The sequence below is a fragment of the Arvicola amphibius genome, chromosome 2, assembly GCF_903992535.2.
Source record: "Arvicola amphibius chromosome 2, mArvAmp1.2, whole genome shotgun sequence".
Taxonomy (NCBI): Eukaryota; Metazoa; Chordata; class Mammalia; order Rodentia; family Cricetidae; genus Arvicola; species Arvicola amphibius.
Window position 1 is genome coordinate 183,973,579 of NC_052048.2, and position 21,557 is coordinate 183,995,135.

The following is a 21,557-nucleotide window of genomic DNA, read 5'->3' on the forward strand; positions in this document are numbered from 1 at the left end:
CGGTACCAATGAAAGGACTGGGCAGTTCTCCAAGTGAAAATGACATGACCAACCCCATTACATCTCCAAATCCTCACCCGAACACTTTGCTTTCTGGTGCACAAATAGTAAGAGTTCATCCAAGAATGCTCTGGCCACTTTGGGAAGAATCAGCACTCTATTTCCAACTGAGTGAGGTACAATCTCATCCATATACTCAGATTCTTACATTTACCCCTTCTACCCACAAAGTCAAACAAAATACTAAGACATCCCCCACTCCCTGTCTGACTTTCTACCCATAACTCTAAAACCATCTATACAGCAACGATTCTAATAAACTGTTCCAAATTAATGTGACTTTAATGGTCCCCTCTAAAAGAAGTACTATATAAGTAGCTAAGCTAATAACTGTCCATTTGATGGAAGTTTCCCATCTTTGCCAAAACTCTCTACGGTTAAATTTTTAAAATTCTGCCTTTGTGCAAATGATATCCATTATCCATTACAAGTAAATAAGTTGGCATAATTCCTATTTAGAGTTACATATTTTCATGACATTATTTGATCCATTATTTTTTCACAATGGCTCTCATGAGACTCTGAGTCACTCTTAAGGTATTTTGCAGCAAATTATACAACTTTTGTCTTGAAGCCTCAAATTGCAAGTGGGTGGAGCTCTCAACAGCCCCAACTCTAGCTGAGGAGCAATTGGAAGCTAAGAAAGGGAAAGGAAATCTTCTTTCGAGTTATGACCCAAGAAAAGTTGTCCATGCGTATGACCCAAGAAAAGTTGTCCATGCGTCTGTAGATGGTCCCACACTCATGTGTGTGTGGGTAAAACCCATCAGACTCAGTTGGTAGGAGAGAGGGGACCTGAAGAGGAAAGGAGTGATGGGGGACATGTTATGAGCATGGATGGTCCAGGACCCGAGAGAGGTAAGAGTGTGGAGTGTATATGATTAATATAGACATATCTATGAAACTGGCTGTCAAAGAAAAAATAAAACTATTAAAAAATAAAATAAAACACTAAGCCCTAACAATAAACTTCCAAGCCTAATGTCTGGAATCTGACAGCTGCTTGGCATTTGGTTTCCTTCCCCAAAATTCTTTTGCAAACCGCATTCCTTTGTACTGTGCTATCCCTCTGTGCTCTCCTCATCTTGATGCATAAAAATTCCATCTTAATACAAAAGTGTATGTCATTAGAACAACCTTCAGAATTATTAGGCTCAAAATCAGGTTCTCTTGAAAGAGCTTATGTGGGACCACTGACTCAGTCAGGCCTTTTTTCAAGACAGGACACCTGGTTTTGGAAATTACTGTATTTGTGATATTGAGTCGCTTTACAGGTATTGCAAAGAAACTCGGAAATCTTATTATTAAGGAGTCCACATACATAAACTCTTAAAGATAAGGAAATAAGGGGAAATACAGTAGGAACCAAAACTGCTTCCTGTTTACCAGTCAAGTGAACACTCTTAAAACACAGGAAGAAAAACGTGTCACAAACAGAGGCCCTACACAGGCTGCTTGACAAACTCTTTCCCGTGACTAGGCTGTGGCAGGGATGTACCAGTTTAGGGTATTTCCAATTTGGAGCATTTAAAGTTCTTTTATTATCCATCTATTCTACCTGTGGTTTTCTAGCTTTTCAGAGAGGAAGCACAGACAACAGTTCCTTCTTCACTGGTACTGTTGTCCTTCCATAATGCAGAATTCAACTGCACAGACACTTTCCCCTCACAGCCTTTGTTGAAGCCCAAAAAACCAGACTTGGTGGACCCAGTTAGGGCTTTCCATGTTTGTGCTTAAGCTGTAGTTTAAATTCTAATAATCTGAAGCCTAGTGCTCCACTGCGGATGTCTAGTGTGTAAGAGTTAGATTATTCTTTGCCTGATTACCACAATCTGAAGTTTGGGATTCTGGTTTTCAGCACTTTCTGTGTTTCAAGTTTGGGGTTTTGAAACCACTTGAGCCCTGCAGAGCCTCAGGAAATGAAGGAAACAGTTCCCCACTAATAACTTTGCCTTTCATCTCCCAAGTTTCAGACCTTACATAACTATGTCTCAGTTACATCTAAACATAATCACAGGGAACTGGGTACCAACCCAGTAATAGATCAAGGACAAGGGCAGAGGTATAGAGTATACACTTATAGATAGAGTGCAGGTGATGGAGAGATTGAGGGGAGGGAAGGATGGAGGGAGGAAAGGATGGAGGGAGGAAGGGAGGGATGGAGGGATGGATGTAACATGAGGGTCCCGCCATTCCGTAACCTGAGGGACAGCTTGTTGGGGTTTCTGTCCTGCCCGGTACCCCACAGTCAGCAAGTCCCAAAGAAAATCACACAGAGATCTCCATAAGACTATAAACTGATTGTCCCATTAGCTCAGTCTTCTTATTAGCTCTTGTAGCTTATATTAACCCATTATTCTTATCTATGTTAGCCATGTGGCTTGGTACCTTTCAGCCGGGCAGGTTACATATTGCTTCTCAGTGATCTGGGCTGGAATGGGAGGAATGTGCTTCCTCCTTCCCAGAATTCTCCTGTTTTCATCACCCCACCTCTACTTCCTCTTGGTTGACCCACCTATACTTCCTGCCTGGGCAATCAGCGTTTATTTAAAACATGTTGACAGAATACAGATAAATTTCCCACATTGGGCGTCACTCTGTTGTAAAAGGAGAGGAGGGCCGCTTCCCACAGCTCAGATCCTAGCTGCCTGGCTAGCTAGCTAATATCCCGAAATAACAACACACAAATTGTATTCATTTAAACACTGCCTGGCCCATTAGCTCTAGCCTCTTACTGGCTAACTCTCACATCTTGATTAACCCATTTCTATTAATCTGCATTTACCACGAGGTCGTGGCTTACTGGGAAGATTCTAACCTACGTTCATCTTGGGCCAAAGCTTCATGGCATCTGCCTGACTCTGCTTTCTTTCTCCCAGCATTCTTTTTGGTCTACTCCACCTATCTAATTTCTGCCCTATCAAAAAGCCAAGGCAGTTTCTTTATTAACCAATGAAAGTAACACATAGACAGATGACCCTCCTACATCAGATGAAAGGATGGAGAAAGGGGAGATGGAGGTATGGAAGGATGGAGGTATAAAGGGATGGATGGAGGGAGTGGGGATAGAGGGAGAGAGGGAAAGAGATGGAGAGAATAAAGAGATCATTACCAACCTATATCCTAAATTTTCTCAGTTCTGAACAGCTAAGAAAATTCAGATGAAGTATTTTATTATTTCATCCTTTTCTCATATATATTTGAATTTATTTTTCTATGATATATAATAATATTTTAGCTTTTAAAATATTTTTATCCTTTGAAAATTTCATATGTGTATACAAGGTATTATGAACATACCCACCTCCACTTCCCCCAATCTGACACTCCCTAGGCCCTCCCAACACATCATCCAATCTTATATGTGATCCACTGAGTCCAATTAGTGATTAGTGCTGCACATGGATGCGGGACTTTCCACCGTGTCTTGCCCAACCTGCCAGGGACCACAACCCCAAAGAAAGTATTCTCCTTTCCCCAGCTGCCATCAGCTGCCAGTTCATCTTACTTTCAAAACTTGTCCTCCCAGAGTCTTGGTCCCACATCTTCTTATCCCGGAAGTTACGACAGCCCCCACTCACTTGTCTCACCCAGTGAAGGTCTCAGAACCTTCCTAGCTACCTCAACCCCATCGTACCCCTTCCTCTCAAATTAAGAGAGCTGCTGTCCCTTGTGTCAACATGGCTATTCCTTCCCTTTTCATCGTTCCTATCCATTTCAAAGGCTCTGGTTAGAGAACATTAAACTTTAATATCTGGTGGCGTATGAAGCTGAGTGCATCCTAATTAGTAAAGAAATCATTATCTAAGAATTTAATTTCCTTTCAGAATTTCTATCCAAAGCTGGAAAGGTACCTTAGCGGCAGAGATCTTGCCTTACATGTGCAAAGCTCTGGTTTTGATCCTCAGAACACAGTATAAGTGTCAAACTTAACAACTCACATCCCATGACTTGGAATGGTCCTGTGTCCCTGCCCTTGAGTTTATAGACTGCCAGATCTGCAGTCTCTATTTATAGCAAGTTCCCATCTGATCCAGCTCCCAGGGTCATCATGAAGGTGAACAAGAGGCAAGCACAAGCATGCAGGTGATGCGCAGGCAAAGGGGAGCATGAGAACATGGCTGGAAACTTCCTGCCAGGGAGACAGAAATGGGACAGGTCCTCACCTCGTGACTCGTGGAACTCCAAGGTGACGTGAGCATCAAATCCGAGGCTGAAGTAATTATTGAAGACATTCAGGGGAAGCTGCAAGAATTGACAAATGTGACATTGACATTGTTCACAGCCAACTGGAAGACACCAACCTAGACCCTACACCAGACCCTATCTCTGGGGCAGCCTGTGGGACACAGGTCAGTCACATCTCACCACAGAGCATGTTTATGGACAAGACACAGAGGCTCTTGAGTTAACTCATTAATGAAAGTTCAAATCATAAAATCTCACAAATCATAAACCATAAAGGAAATAATGGACACAAATACAAACTATTAAGCAAGAGTCATCCATGGTGCAATAAGCTGGGGGGTTGTTCATTTGTAACAATGAGCTACAAAGAGAGATTGATTCCATGAATTTAGAAAATGGACTCAATTGCTAGATCCATTCTAATTTCCCTAATCAGTGGATGTGCCTTTTTCAAGAGTTTTATATTCAACGCATAAATACTGCAGCCTGAAATAAACAATTGACATGTACTCTATTTTGAAAGGGTTTTTTGCTTTGTTTTCACAAACCTCAATATAAGAAATAAAGCGGTGAAAGCCACTTGATTTGTATCAGCCATTGCTGACAGGAAAAAAAAAAACAACAGCCATATATATGTCGTGTTTGTGTGTGTGTGTGTGTGTGTGTGTGTGTGTGTGTGTGTGTGCGTGTGTGTGTGAAATATATAAAGATGTAATCCAGATTCCCACTTGGTTAAACCTATGTTTAATATGACAACCATACAACCATATAGAGAACACATAACTCTTTTTCCTGTATTCTTTAAGCCAGTAAGAAAGAATACCATGAAGCCTGAGAGCCCCGACTGAAATTGCAAACATGATGTCATCTAAAAGCTTCAGTTCAATATGAGAACAACCAGAATAGCACACAGAAAGTGCAAGAAAGGAAAGGTTAATTCCCCACATTTCTTCCCGTGACTCAAAATTCAGGATAAATACAAAATTTAAAGAGGCAACATCCCTAGATAACTGTCAGGTTTATGTCCCAAACTGAATTGCACCCTTTCGCTATTAGAAATATGTGTTGAAACGTTCAAAGTTTCAAAGTCATTTGTTAGAGTGTGTACATACTTCTTACTGATCAGGAAGATTTCCTGGTAAGTTGCAGGGGAAACATTAACCTATTAAAAGAGGGCAGAAGAGGACAGCCTTGATGTCTGTCTCTGATAAAGAGAAAGGGGGACCCTGCATTGAAGCCTCCAAGACTGAGCCTTGATGTGTCAGGAGCTGCATCAGCCCTTAGAATTGATTTCAACAGACTACAGAGCGGAGGAACTCAAGCTACACAGAGATGCCAAAACCATGTCTAACTCTTCTGGCTTCATATTTGAGAATGTCCAGTCCCTGTACTTAAACAAAACTCCAGCCCCTGTAAGGACAGCATGGTGACCGTGCCAAAAGCACAGAAACATTCTACCATTTATATTACTTTGGCTCCAATTCTAACCCATGTCTTAGCAGCCACTGATAGCTAGGGAAAACATCTGGTCACAATTCCCTAAGCAATATCCCAATTTAAGTTTGTTTTTAAGGTGTTCACATTTTCCAGGAAAATGTGCCCCAATTTTCTACATATCCCCAAACTCCATTCCCAAAGCCCTTTAATTATCTGGATTGACGTTCTCTGGCTGCATCAAGAAGTCTTTCCATTTCTCAAGCGTTTTGGAAAAGAGTTAAATTGTAGGCCCCGCCACTCCACATTTAGCAGAAGGGCCTGAAATTTTCCACTTCCATAGAAGGTCCCCCTCCTACTTCGGTGGTTTTCTATCCCATCTCAATTAAGTCAAATAAATAGTTAAAGGAATCACATATGCTTATGTTTAAACAATGTTCAGTTGGGAGCTCAGTTTCAAGTGAGCAATCCTGATGTTTAATAGAAGATTTATTAACTTCAGGGATGGAGTTTAGATTAGAGAGAGAGAGAGAGAGAGAGAGAGAGAGAGAGAGAGAGAGAGAGAGAGAGAGAGAGAGAAGGGGGAGGAGGAGGAGGAAGAGGAGGAGGAGGAGGAGATGGTTAAGCCAAAGACAACACTTGTGTATCTAACATCATTGTCTAGAACTGCCGTGGACAATAACTGTGGGCTCAGTGGATGGATCCAAACTAGCAAGGATGCTACTTGAGGTTCAGGTGCTGGAGCCTCATCCCTACATTAACTTACTCCATGTCTCTGAAGAGAGACATAATCTTCATCCTAACAAGTGTACCAGGAGACTTTTAAGTCTACAAATGGCAGGCACAATATTATGGAAGAAAAGCTAGAAGTTACTTGGAGGACATGTCTATACAGTGACAAACCAAGTTACTCAGAGATCCAGGTCAGATCTTACACTCAAGTGCTGAAGCGAGGCTACACGTTCTTTACAACAATGGCCTTGGTTTGGGTTAGGTTGTTTTTCACCATAAAAGCTCACTCACCAAAAGGAAACACCAAGACAGACCACTTCTTTAGGCTATTGCAAGCCCTAAGCAGATAAGGCAATTGGCTACAGAGAAGAGCTGTTTGATGTCAGGCCAGCAGGGTCTAAGGTTTTCCTCCTCCTGGAAGGTCATGTGCTTAGGAACATACATGTATTCCATCTCCTTGTACGCTGCATGCATCTAGCTCAAGAGATTAACAAATGTTTACATGCTTCCCTAGTGTGGAGCTGAGACAGAGGACAGGTCCCTGAGCTCTGGACAAAGGATAACATCTGAGTCCTGAAGGGTCTGTGGAAAGGGATCAGGCAGGGAGGTGGTGACAGTATATCTGAAGTCTTAAGAGCCAGTATCCCAATGCTATCCTGTTATCTTCTGGAAGACAGGGGCCCATGAATGTGTCTTAAGGAATGTGTGTCTTATGTGTTCCATCAGTGGGAGAAGAATCAATCAATCTCGTCTCTCTCTCTCTCTCAGTTTATTACTATTTTTATTTATTTGTATGCATGTATGTGGGTCCGTGTTCATGCAAGCATCTACAGAGGTCAGAAGAGGATGCCAGATCCCCTAGAACTAGAGTCCCAGGCAACTGTGAGCCACCAAACCCAAGAGCTGGAAACTGAACTCCAGCCCTCTGCGGGAGCAGTGAGCTCTCTCCACTGCTGAGCTGCCACTCTGGCCCCCGAAGGAAGGACTCCTAACCTTACACACGCCATCTTCAAGTTCTTCTGGTGGCAAGTCCGGGTTTCTCTCCACATGGAGGTTCCAGCGGTCCAGCTGTACAATAGTCCCATCTTCCACCTGGCACAAGATCTTAGAAACAGGCTCATCGGTGTAGCCCTGGGGACAGAATCAGAGCACAGACCCTTGCTGTCTGGATCAGAAAGCCACAATCAATGCCATACCAAAGCAATTCGGAGTCAGTCATAATCCTGCTGGTTTTAAAATGCAAAGGCTGGAAGAGTGAGCTGTTTTACCCATTTAGGTATGTTAAGGAGAACACTTAAAAGAAGGTCAAATGCAGGAACTAGCTTTGCCTGATCTAAGCTAAGGCACCAAGAACCAGCGGGTGTGGGAAACAGAGGGAGCATGAAGGAAGACAGAAGGTCCTATCTCAATCCCTGATCTTGTGTTGGGATGCCACCATCTGCGGCCTGAAGCAAGTCAGCCCAGAAGCAGGGCTGCTGAGAACGATGTTCTCCTGGACAGCTGTTAGTGACATCATGGTTATTCAAGGTCGCTGGGTTTGGAGAGGAGAAATTGACACAAGTAATAGTTTAGTTGTTTCACGTAAAAGTCTTTGTTTTTGTATCAGCTACTTAAAAACAAAAATAAGTAAAGCCAAATATAACAACAAAAAAATACTTTGCTAGGTTAATTCTGCTACAGGGTCAGCTCAGTGTCTGCCATGGATCTGATGATCACTGTTCTACAAAACAGAGGCCAGGCAATGAGTGGCCTAATAAGAGGGTCTTAGGAAACTGGCAAGCAAACATGTTAGCGTCTTTTAGAAATATTTTAAGCTCGGCAGCAGTGGTGCACGCCTTTAATCCCAGCACTCGGAAGGCAGAGGCAGGCAGATCTCTGTGAGTTCAAGGCCAGCCTGGTCTACAGAACAAGTACCAGGACAGGCTCCAAAGCTACACAGAGAAATCCTATCTGAAAAAAAAAAGAAAAGGAAAAAAATAATTTATTCTCCCACTATTTCCTACATGTATATAATGTATTTTGGTCATACTCCCCACCACCACCCTGTTATTCTCCTTTCACTCCCTCCGACCTCTTCCTCTTCCCAAGCCCCTTTCTAATTTTCATGTCTTTTTCCTAATGGTTCACTGAGTTTAATTAGAGCTTCTTGGATATGGGGTCATTAGCTGGGGCATGAACTATTTACCACAGACTACGTCACTGAAGAAAAATTACTACCCCCAGCAGCTTTTAATGCTAATAGCTCCTGGGCTGGATATGTTAGTAGCTTCTTAAATATTAGTACAGTAAGATAAATATACACAGAGAATAGTCAGTTAGTGACGTGGTGGGGGGGGGACTTCCCTCACAACTTCCAGAGAATGAGTCAGCACAGGAAGGACAACAGGACATACTGGAATCATCAAAGCTACAACAACAATCAGAAAATCTTCACATTCAAAAGCAGTAGTGCCTGTCTCAAATAATAGGTCTGAAATCTAAACCAGATTTGCAGTTACGGCCAGGGCTAAGGGTTAGAATGACTACAAATTTGCAAGATTGTTTTCCCATGAACACTTGAGGCCAGCCCAACAACCACCCTATCTGTGTACTAAAGATGTGTTTGACTCATATAAGACTCCCTCCCTCCTCTCAGTTTAAACTGAAGAAGCTACAAACAAACAGGCAACTTGAGCCCCATGTCTGACTTGTTCCTGGGTGATACCAGCAACCTTCTGCTTCTAGTAGTGAGCACAGAGTGGTCTGGGGGTACGGTTTGCTCCTCCAGGGTAGGAGCAGCCACTTCCAGTTCTTACCCCTCCCCAGTTGAGCGTCCGAGCCAGGTCGTTCCCAGTCCCCAGTGGAAGCACCCCCACAGGAGGCTGTGGGCTCAGCTGCAGCTCATCCAGGATGGAGAGGATCCAGCCCACCTACAGACACATGGGGGACCAGAAGAGAGAAAAGAAAGACAATAAGTCACCAAGAAAGAACCTACAGGGGGAAGCTCGAAAGGTCAGAATTCTTAAACCACATATTTAATCCAGCCATTGGGGAACAGAAAGTCAGCTTACTTCGAGTGGTTTCAAAAATGGTCAACCCTTTAATAGAAAAAAGACCGCTTTATGCATGCTCTATTATATAAGCAAATTGGGACCCATTCATCTGCATGTTTATCTAGATATGCACTTTAAAATGTAGGAGAATTTAAGGCTATTTAGAGGAGTAATATAACAGAGCATCAGAGAGAATATAAAACTCAGAATCAGACTAAATGTTAACCCTGGCTCAGAGAGGCCACAGAACCTTGATTTTAAATTGCATAACTTCACAGAGACTCATTCATCTGATTTTCAAAATGAGATAATGATACCCACCTCACAGGACCGTTTACATCTTAAACGGCAATGCATGTACAGACCAGAACCTGGTCTACAGCCCGTGTGGGCACTTGTTAGATGACAACCCTCCACAGCATCAGTTTAGAAACTCATAGTGTTTTCTTAACTGCTCCTATATTCTCTTTAATGATTCACAATGAAAACGTAATGATGTATGGATGTAGCATCTAATATAAATTTAATATAAATTTAGGCAGAAAGTACACACTTGCAGACTAGAATCACGTGTCCCACTTAACCTTTCTTCTAGGAGAAATAATGCTTTGAACATAGCTGTGCTACAATTTAGACAAACAGCGCCACACCCAAGAGTAGCAAAAAGAAACCTACACATCTTCATGACATCAAACAGACCCATGTTCCGTAGGTCCCCCTAAGAATTTTCAGCTATGGCTCTCACAGCGCAACTACAGTCATGAAGAGATGACTTCAAAAGGGACGGCTTCAGTTCCCCCGTTGCATACTAACCGATTTTATCTCGAATTTAGGAAGAAAAAAAAGTCTTGCTATAAACCACATAATTCTTGGCCTACTCTTCAATGATAGAGGAACTTTGTTATCTCACTGGTTCATTCAAGAGCTCAGCAAAATAGTGACACATCTTTATTCTATACTCATAGGAGTGTCACGATTTTTTTAAAAAAAAAAACAACATGCTAGCAGTGCATTTAATGAGCACCACCAACTACATGCACAACAGAGCAGAGCAACTGAAAGAAAGAGATTAATGAGGTGAGCTATGCTAGATAAAACAAAATGGCTGCCCTCGGAGTCCACACTAATAAGAGATGGTACCCCGATTACAATCTCCATGCTATCCTCAAGCAAAATTGTTTAACAAATTACATTATTAAACATCAAAATGCCATGATGAAGTCGTTAATAGTGTTTACATAAAAAGGCTCTGTAAGATAGTTTAATTTTAGTTTCCACTTTATAAGAGAGTCGAATGGGGAAGTGGCATTAGTGTTACGTTATTCATACATTAGAACTGCCATTCATAATTAGGTAAGACTGATGATGATAACACCAGGGAGGGAGGCGAGTCTCTTCACCACTGCAGACTGATAAGTTTTCACTAAGAGGTGAGCATAGCTGGGCATGCTGGCACATGCCTACAGCTCCAAACTCCTCAGGAGGCTGAGGGAGAGAGATGGCAAGCCAGGCTAGCCTAGGCAATGTATGAGACCCCCATCTCAAGACAAAAGAAAACAAGGAGGTGTCTGGAATATTGATCAATGGTAAATCACCTGCTAGGCATGCCCAAAGCCTAGGTTCAGTTCCTAGCACCACAAAAATTAACAAACAGATCGATAATACTAAACTCAGTTCTAGAAATGGCCTGTCTTAGAGGCAGCAATATGTGATTTTTGGCATCTCTGGAACCAGAGAAAGCTCAGAAACAAATGACTCAAAGCCAGGTGGTAGCGCTCATCTATGGTCCCATTTATCCAGGAGCCTAAAGCAGGGAGGATTGCTCGAGTTTAGAAGTTCAAAACCAGCCTGGGTAACAGACTGAGAGTAACTCCTACCTCAGAAAAAGAAAAACGGGGGAAAAAAGAGAAAAAAAATTGTTAAATCGAATCCATATAACCTGTAGATTTTTCCCTAGACCCAAAAAGACATTGTGATTTTTCCACAGCAAATGCAGAGGCAGAGTAAGAGTAGCTACAACTCCATCTGAAACCCTTTCCCCTCCAAGGCATCCCAGGATGTAAGGCTTGCCATCTACCACGGAAGCCAGAGGCATGATTGCTTTCTAGAAAGGCACACTAAATGTGATACATTAAAAATACAGCCCCTTGTAAGTGTCATAAGTCACTCCTGGACCATCCTTCGGTTGGGACCTGGGTTTCTTTAGCTCCTCTTGCACACACAGTCCCAGTAAGTGTTTCAGATGCTAAGTCAGCTCTCACGGCTGTGTTAGCCGTCATTTGGGTGCCACTGAAAGTCAGCTCTCAGGGCAGTGTTAGATGTCGTTTGGGTGCCACTGAAAGTCAGCTCTCAGGGCAGTGTTAGATGTCGTTTGGGTGCCACTGAAAGTCAGCTCTCAGGGCAGTGTTAGATGTCGTTTGGGCGCCACTGAAAGTCAGCTCTCACGGCTGTGTTAGATTTCATCCGGGTGCCACTGAAAGTCAGCTCTCAGGGCAGTGGTAGATGTCATTTCGGTACCACCGGAAGGACCACTAGACACAACGAGGGCTAAAAGTTCTAGGAAACTTCAGGAAGCAAGTGGAAGTTCACCAAAGAGGGCAGACACACAACACAGTACTGAGAAAAACCAGCTCTGTTCATATGCAGTAGAACTCAGAAGCTAATTCAATAACCGATCCACAGAAGAAAAATGGGAGCTTCCCTAAACTTCTCTGAGAGATGGTCATTCACCCTCCTCTTTTCTGACTCAAATTTAAGTAGGAAATTGGTCTTATTTTAGGTGGCCTATGTCTCTGTTTCCTCTGGGAAGGTAGTTATATTACTTTAACGACATCTGATTTTACTCTAAACACAGCAGTGACAGAGGAAAGAGGTGAGAACAATGTATCTTCTCAGTTCATCCACAAAACACAAAGTATCACAGGTGAGGTAAAGGCTTAGAGCAGCCTGCCTCTAGAGCTGAGAAGGACTGGAGGACTCTGGTTTGCCCTCAGTCTAATAAAGAGGAATGAACACACCCTCTGCAGGTACGAGTCTGAACTGGCACCACGGCCCGTCCCCTAGACCAGAAAGGATGGATGGGACGGAGTGAAGACAATTGTGGCTTGTTATATCTGAAAGAAACTGAGAAAGGCCCTGCCTGGCAAACAGGCCGACCGCCCAGTACCCCAGGACTGTCTTTCCATCATGGGAGCCTTCGCTACCTACAGCAAACACAGCTCATGTCTGGTAACGCTTCAACTGCTCTGTAAGGGAAAGAACCAGAGATAGGAAGTGAAAAGCCAACAACCGCCTCTGAACATGAGCCTACAAAGAAAAATTCTAAATCACCAGAAGGCTCACGCCGAAAGGGACGGGAAAGTAAGAGGATTAGCCACAAACCGCAAAGTTCCAAATGACTTTGAGAAGCGCGTCCCATGACTTCCTGTGATGAGTGTACAGTTGCCAATCAAACCTTCTTAGGCTCCGCTGCTGTCTGCTTTCTCAAAGAGAGTTTTCCCGAGAGCTCTGCTCGATCTGCGCTCAGCTCCACACCCAGCCCTGGGGGCCTGAGGATTTCGTACCCTCATCTCCAAAGGACTAAGCATAATTCTTCAGACATGCACACAAAGACAAACTGGATGTGCGTGGACTGTACCTGTTTGTGCCTGTGTATATGTGTGTGTCCACATGCATGTGTACATGCACCTGGATGTATGTGTGCATGTGTGTATTTCAACCTCCTTATTTCGTTGACTCCGAGCGGGCCACCTGCTATTTCATTGCTATTGTCCTCATCAAATGACATCATGTGCCTTTGACAACACTTTCATTGTCTTGCTAGTCTCGTGGATGCCCACGGTCACATAGATGGCCCTCTGGCTGAAGTGAAGCAGCATCTACCCTCGGAGCAGTCCCAAATGGTTTTGGTTTCTTTTCCCCCCCTTTTCTAGAAGTAGGCTATGACTGTTCAACATCCAGTTGTCCAGAAGGCAGCCCATCAGTGGGGCAGAGGGCACGGGAATCAGAGAGAGACACTGACATTGCCACCGAGCTCCGGTGGGCACTGGAGGAGACACGTCACTCAGCACACTCCTTCCTTGTCTGTAAAACAGAGAGCGACTGCACCTGCCCTTTACTGTCGTTTCCCTATGGAGCATGGAGACTGCGCTTTGAGCAGGCCTGACAGGCAGGAAATGCAACCTACCCTTAGTGGCTACACCCAGCTATGCTTGCCTTCCCGGCCTCCCACTGCAAGTGAAGGTTGCTTCCTAGAAGCAAAAGGAAGAGGAAATCTTCCCTCTACTCTTCTTGAAGGAAGTTGAGCCCTACACGTGACTATCAGACGCCTCACCCTCGTCTGCCTTTAAACCACAAAGTCTGTCTTTTGCAAACTATAAATAATACCAGAAGCCAAGCTTCCCTGTAACAGGAAGAGGCCATTGCGAAGAGAAGGACACTAATAAGCCGCAGCAGGAGAAATGAAGGATCATGGGTAATACCCTATGTGCTTGTCCTTATGAAAACAACACAAAATTACATAAAAGATCTTGAGGTCCCAGAGATGGTTTTTTTGGGGGGGGGATGGAACAGGGTCTGCCCCCCTAGTTGTAATCAGCGGCCTTCTGTTGCCATGACCCCAGAAATCAGACGATAAGCTCTCACCTAGGCTCTCTATGTTATTGAGCTTTAATGTTCCCCAAACTATCTATCTATGTGCCGGCCCGCTAGCATTCCTTCAACTCATCATCTAATTCAGTGCAACAGACAGCACTTAATATACTTTCCCCAAACCAGTGGAGAAAATTATCCTGATTGAGCCAAAGCATCTCCAGCTTGCAGAGTTCCGCCTTCCCTTCACCAGGGCCAGCAGGACTGGCAGATTGAGAACACCAGGTCCTCCTGCCTCGCCTCTTGCCTGAGCAGGCACAGCACTGCAAGAGCAGCTGGCCAATGCTGCCACCACCTGCCTGTGCTCTGCTCTTGCGGTCTCAGAAGGACACCGAGGAATATCTGCCTTCCGCAGTGCGCTGACATCAGATGGGACTGAGGGGTGAGGCTGACAGTGAACTGGCATTTTCCTCTAATAGAACAGGCACACACTGTCTTGTAAGCAGCAGAAAAGAGTGAAGGACACAGGTATCAGGAGACCAAGAGAGAAGGACAGCGACCATTCCTCTGCTCTCAAAGAAAAGTAAGGCGCAGTATTGGACTCTGACAGGCACACAGTAAGCCTCAGCCCTCTGTATCTAGACTCTAGATTCTGGGAGTTCTGTATCAGGGATTTAAAATGCTGTGGACTAAGGTATTGGAGCCAGCATTCACGTCTGTACTGCAGGCACATCTGTACTGCAGGCACGTCTGTACTGCAGGCACATCTGTACTGCAGGCACGTGCTTTCTTCTTGTCACCGTTCACTAACAGTGCAGCTGCTCACAAAGCAGTTACATAGCATAGGGGTGATGCATCGTCTAGAGAGGATTTGAGGCACACACAAGAATGCATGTAGGTTCCCCACAAAGGTGACATCATTTTACATCAAACAAGTCACCCATGGATGACAAGGGAAAGTTAAACTATCCTTTTTCTTTCAACATTCTATATGCTTAGCTTTTAGTTTATGGGCTTTATAAACCAAAGAAGTGTGATTAAAATTAAACCAGGGGAAATAATCAAGACAAAATAAAGTTTATTCATCCACTCCCTAATGCCGATGAATGCATGCTGAGGACCCACCACGTGCTCAATCAGGGGACGGTGGAATACAGAGAGCCGGAAGCCAAGGGAGGAAAAGAGGCCCTGATTCTATAAGGAGCCCCAGTTGGGGTGCCTATGGCATAAGTCACTGACTTCATATACTCTTCCATGTGCAAGCCAAGTAATCAGCACAGGGCACGGGCAGTGTGTAAAGACACGAATATACAACCTGGCCAAACAGTGATCACTTCTAGTTTCTAGGCTTTACCTCAGCCTAGGGATCAACGACGGAGCCACAACAGCTGACACACACCTATGTACCTAGGATGTGGGCAAACCAATTGCAAAGAGACCACAGCTGTACTATCTGGAGATGAAGTTACCGGCCACTGAATGGCAGAGGCACACTGGGTGTGTAGTCTATCTGCAATATCAGACAGATTTCAAAGACACTGAAAGTAGCACACGAAAGAGTCACGGTACATTTCTATCTTGCATGTTGGGGTGCTTTCTATAAATTTCCAATGAAATATGACACAAAATTTGCCTAATTCTTTTTAATTTTCCTCTTAAAAATGCCTTCTAGAGATAGTCAAACTGCAAATACGGTTTAACTGTAATGCCCCAGAACAGCAGCGTTCTGAGTTACTGCACCTCTAGCTTTGAGGAACCCTAGAGATCTCAAGAGTTGTCTTGTCAGGTTTACAACGTCAGAGAAACAGTGGAAAAGCCACCTTTCCGTATCTACTTCCAAGTGCATTTGGGAAGGAGAGATAGCTCTCTCTCTCTCCCTTGCGTGTTTTATTAACATACAGTCAAAACAACTGATATCGAAACCTAAAAACTTCTCCCAAAATAATACAAACTTTCACATGTTACATAACATGTCACACACTTGACATGGTTAATGATTAACATGTCAGCAACAGCAGCAGCCAGAAACGTTCCATCTGTGACTCTGGCTTCAATCTTGACACCACTTTATAGAATCCTGACAGCATCTACAGTGATGGATGTGCTCCCTAACTGAAGGCTGCAGATCTCATGTCAAATATGGACCCAACACACTGAGAATTACACTCCACTTGCTTAAAGCTAGCAATTTTCCCCCGTGGATCCACTAGGCTGTCTCTTTATATAAATTCTGCCTCTGTGCAAAACAAAAAGTTTTACATTGCAGAGGTTGGAGAGATGGCTCAGCAAATTAAGGACCCTGGCTGCTCTTCTGGAGGACCAGGGTTTAGTTCCCAGCACCCACACCGTAGCTCACAACTATCCATATCCCCCATTTCAAGGGGAGACGGTGCCTTGGCTTCTGCCATCACCAGGCATGAACATGGTATACATGTGTACATGCAGGCAAAACATTCACACACATAAAAATCTGAAAAACTTCACATTCCAAACTGGCGATCACAAATGGTAAACATGTCATGTCTAAAATGAAGGCAGCACGCTTACCCTGGACATGACAATTACTGGTGTATTGTGAGTCAGAACAAGAAAAGGGCCCAGTACGTTAAGACATGCTCAGGGTTGTGTAGTGGTCATTGACGGCGATGTGAACGACAAGACAACGGCAGAGAAGACCACACTACACACAGCAGAGGAAGCAGTGAGGACAGCAGGGACGTCCACAGACGCCAGTGCTGGGGCCGAATCTCCTCTTGGCAGTTCTCACGACATGACACAGTTCCACTCACTGCTCTCTGTTTTCCTCTTTGTTTGCTTTGATTTTTTTTTCCTGAATGCCCTATTGACATTGCTTTCTTAAAGAAAGCATTATTTCCTGGTCTCCAACAAATATTAATTGCCCAGTTTCCTCCTAAAGTTTATGTCCGGCTCTGACTTGAAACTCTGCTGTTTGTTTTCCTGACAGAACAAACTTCTAACTTTCCTTCTAGTCTGTCATGTTTTTCAGTTTTCTTCGGGGCTTTAGCTCGAAGTTCATAACTATCTCACAAGGGTTGGGGCTTGGCTTGCTTCCTATCGTGTAAAGATTAACATCCCATCCTTCCAAATATGTGCCTGACTGTGGAGAAAGTTCAATACTCTACTGACCTAACTCTGAGTTTCATATATGTATCTGCCTAGGAGAGAACACAACAAAGAGGTGAGGATGGGGGGAACAGCAGGAGGTGGATGCAGGGGAGCAGTGGATACAGGGGTTAGATGTGGGGGTGGACAGGGTGGGGGTGGGATGTGAGGTGCCCCAGTCAGGAAGGATCTGCAGCTTAGGAACCCTGAGCAGGCTCTGCATATGAGTTAATAAAGAACTTGAGTCCACGTCCCCAGACACGCCCTCAAGTTCTGTCTAGCTGTCCCTGAGACTTAGAGGAGAAAAGAGGAGAGCGGGGAGCTGAAGTCACCGAGGAAGACAGAGACTCTAAGGTAAGGAAGATAACTGCAGCCAACTCACAATGAGTTTCACCTTGCATTAAACATAGCCCACGAGTTGGTGATATGACGAAGAATATTCTGGATCTAGTACCAGAGGAGTCACCTGGATAAAACTCTTAATATAAGAAACTAATAAAATTGAATTCTAGTGTTGGAACTTGGAAAATGCTTGCTCAGCCTTACTGTGGCATGCTGGGTGCGTTGATATGAAAGACGCAGACAGCAAAGACTTCGCTCTGACTTTCCTCCGTGGCTCCCTCGTTCTTCCCTGGGTGAGTCACAGAAATAAGAACTCCTCCTCACCGAGGGGGCTCAAAAGCTAGAACCCCTTGCCCTAAAGCAATCGATAGAATTTAAAAACACAACTCGAATCTTCCCCTGCCTTTCTGCCCAGGAGCCGGCCATAAAAGTTCTGATCTGCCTCACCTGACAGGAGAGCAGAAGACCCACGTGCAGAAGGGGTTGTGCCCCACTCCTGGGAGGAAGGAAGGCTACAGAGTCCGAGAAGGATCTGAATAGGCATCCTTGCTGGGCGTCCCCCTCCAGCTCAGGACCATTGGTCTTCAGCAAATCTTAGCAGAGGAGCAATTCATTGTTCCCACATCTTTAAGTCCTCAGACTAAAGCACCCCTTGTCAATAAAACTTGGATTAAATAAATTCGTCACAGTTTTCTCTGCTTGTTTGTCATCCGCTCTGGACATCAGCTGTGACCCTTAGAGTAGAAAGAAAGAGACCACGACCTTTTCACTCTGTGCTAATATATCCCCAACAGGACCTGTAACCACTGCAGATTTAGCAGGCATTGTGGGAGGAAATCTATCACAAAATACAATTAGGGGAAGACAGGATGGTGTTGTCGTCTGCTGCTGTGAAAGACACCAGGATCAAAAGCAACTCGGGGAAGGAAAAGGTTTATTTCGCTTATGCATCTCAATCACAGTCCATCCTTGAGAGACGCCATGACAGGAACTCAGAGAGGGCAACAAGCTGAATGCAGTAACTGATGCAGAGACCAAGGAGGGATGGAGCTTCTTAGCTTGCTCCCAGGGCCTTGCTGGCTTGTGCAGCCTTCTTTCTCCTACAACTCAGGACCACCGATCCAGGGGTGGCACCGCCCTTAGTGGGCTGGGCCTTTCCATATCAATCATTAATCAAGGCAATATCTCACAGACTTGTCTACAGGCCATTCTGATGTAAGCATGTTCTCAGTTAAGAATCCCTATTCCCAGTTATGTCTAGGTTTGTGTCAAATTGCTAAAAAAAAAAAAAAACTAATCAGCACATGCTTAAAGCATATATGTTTTTTTTTATGCAACACGACATAAAGGATTTTACAAGCTAATAATTGTAAATATTGAAGAAGGGCAAACACTGTTTTCTCGACTGGGCTCTTCCAGCAAACATCTTGACGGAGCAGAGGAACCAGTTTCATTCGCTAGCATATACTATGCACTCAGTGCGGTGTCCAGGGCTCCCGGCCTAGGAGAGGAGATCCTGTGGCTACCATCAAGAATAGAACATCATGATTAGGGAGATGAAGGGAAAACTTCCTTCCATTCCAAACCGCCAGACTCCGCATCCAGAAGAAAGGTACGCAGACGCACACTCTGTCCTGATTGCCCTTCACCTTTGACAAATACACGAAGGCAGAGGTCAAGGGCAGATATGAGACACGATAAGCATGAGCATCCAAGGGAGTAGGACTTAGACCAATTCTAGACTTCCCTCGAAAACAAAGACAAACGAGGGGCTGGGAAGATGGCTCAGCAGGTACAGTGCTTGCTGCACCAACATGAGGACCCGAGCTGGAGCTCCAATCCCCATAAAACATAGGGAATGGTGGGTGGTGGTGTATACTTTACAATCTCTGCATTGGGGTGTGGGGACGGGGGATAGGGGGAGCTTCTTGGCCATGCGGTCAGCCAAAACAGTGTGCTATAGTTCAGTATCATTATCACTATCACCAGAACAGAGCCAGATGTAAGAGAAAGAGCCCCCCACTTCCGCTCTAGGTCAGTTGTCAGGGAGTGAGCTGCTTGCTGGTCTGCCCTAGTGTGAGGAACTGGCCACTCCACTGAGACTTCACTCTCTGACCTCAGGCAGTAGAAGCCAGACTCAACCTGCTGGCGGGGCATGAAAGCTAGCACAGACTTCGCCTTAGCGCCCTGGACTCTGCCTCCGACAGTGGATTCTAATACCAGGCAAAAATTAAAAAACCCACAACCAGGCTAGCGCTCACCAGTTAACCTCCCAGCATCTGAAACAGCCCAGTACTCCAGAGGGACAGACTCAAGTCTTGGCCTGCCTCACTGCCAATCTTAGAACTGGTCTGGGATGCCCTAAGATTTCATGGTTCCCTGCAGTTGTAAGATTCAGGGGTGACCCTGCTTGTATCAGTCCTGGTGGACAAGGCACAGACTCTGACCTCAGACTTGACTTAAGGCGGCACATCCCATTCCCAAGCCAGTGCTCACGGATGGAGCCCTAGTCCTGCATCAGTACCACTGGTGCCCAGACACTTACCTTGGGGCTCACTATGAAAGACTCGTATTTTGGTCTGCATCCCCTTTGTCTGTGGCCTAAGCCTCACACCTGAGACTGCACTGACCCTTTGAGCTCAGGGACTTAAGTAAAACCCAAACCTAAAACTGGCATGAAAAACTACGTTAGCAACGCTACTCCAATCTTGGCCAGCCTAGTGGGGAGTAAGATTCCACTTGCTGATGATAGACCAAATTAGTTAGTCTTGCACGAAGCCTTGGAACCCAGTGCTAGCAAGAGAGCCTCTAGACCAACCTTGGTGCCAACGGTGACACACGGCCCCCGTCTATCAGACTTCTATTTGGGCCAGCATCAGCTTCAGCTGGTTCTAGTTGTCTTAGGCCGTAAGTCTATGTCAACCATTAACATCATGGACCTTGGTGCTACCCCAGTGCTGTCTTCCAAACAGTGGGTTCACGGTAAGAAACAGCTTTGCAGCATGGGTGACCTGATGCTGGTCTCTCTGTGAGGACAGGCAAGTTTCCGTGGATAAGTTTAGGCAAAGCCCAGATCTACAGAGAGGTTTGGGAGTCGATTACTCTTTTTAGGTTATAACTTGGTTCAAGCTGAGCTGAACTGTACTAAGAGGATTAGAAGAAACATGGTCTTAGACTGCCCTCTAGTGTTAGAACTGTGACAACACACTGAGGGTGAATGCAGGAACCAACTACAAAAGCAACTGCAGAGGTGTCCAAGGCACAAGCACAACCAAAAGCCTGCAGCGTCAATGCTCAGGTGATGTCACAAGCCATCACCAAGAGCTGCCAGGAAGCCACGGTCTCACCTACTGTAAAAATAAAGCACAAAAATGTAGCCATAGTAATTGGGATGAGCCAATTTTTAGACTGGAGATTTAGAAACAGCTGTCTGGAGGAAACTCAAGAAAAGGCAGAGAGAAACGAAAAGCTGAAAGAATTTTATTTTTTATTTATTTACTGTTTTGTGTGAGCATCTGTGAGAAAGGCAGGGAAAGGAGCGAGAGAACACGAATGAACAGGTGTGCGCCCCGATGTGCATGTAAAAGACGGAGGCCCACTTTTGAGAGTCCCAAGAACTGAACTCAGGTCACCAGCCTTGGCAGCAAGCAACTTTACCTGCTGAGCCATCTCATTCATTGGACCGTAAGGAAATAAAAACAAACAAACAAACAAACAAACCACAGAAATGCTTTTACTGAAAATCCACAGCAAAATTAAAAACTAAGTGTTTAACTAAAGATCAAAATTAAAAATAAATTAAAAAAATAAGACAAGCAGTCAAGGGCAGGGCAGGCTGATCCTGGCAGACATCTCAGTGAGTAAAGCGCTCCACACACAAGCCTGGTGACCTGAGTTTGATCCACAGGACCACATTCTGCTTGCATGGGGACGATCATAGTTGCTCATTTTACTATCAGTCTGTGACATCACTAGGCAGCAACTGAGCAGCTTCTGAGAGGCTTGCCTATCGACTTTACGTTTATATTTGCTTTTTGATTGGTTGATTGATTCTAC

At 44.6% G+C, this 21,557-nt stretch overlaps 1 protein-coding gene across 4 annotated transcripts in view; it reads right to left on the reverse strand.

Annotated features, from left to right (window-relative positions):
• Window positions 1–21,557, reverse strand: part of Dgki (diacylglycerol kinase iota) — a 454,067-nt gene that overhangs the window by 199,053 nt on the left and 233,457 nt on the right. For all 4 annotated transcript variants that reach the window (XM_038320431.2, XM_038320432.2, XM_038320430.1 and 1 more), the window contains 3 exons: window positions 9,210–9,323; window positions 7,408–7,545; window positions 4,227–4,305 (listed from right to left, as the gene is read on the reverse strand). In XM_038320431.2, coding sequence (XP_038176359.1) covers window positions 4,227–4,305; window positions 7,408–7,545; window positions 9,210–9,323 — 331 coding nt within the window. The remainder of the gene's footprint in view (window positions 1–4,226; window positions 4,306–7,407; window positions 7,546–9,209; window positions 9,324–21,557) is intronic.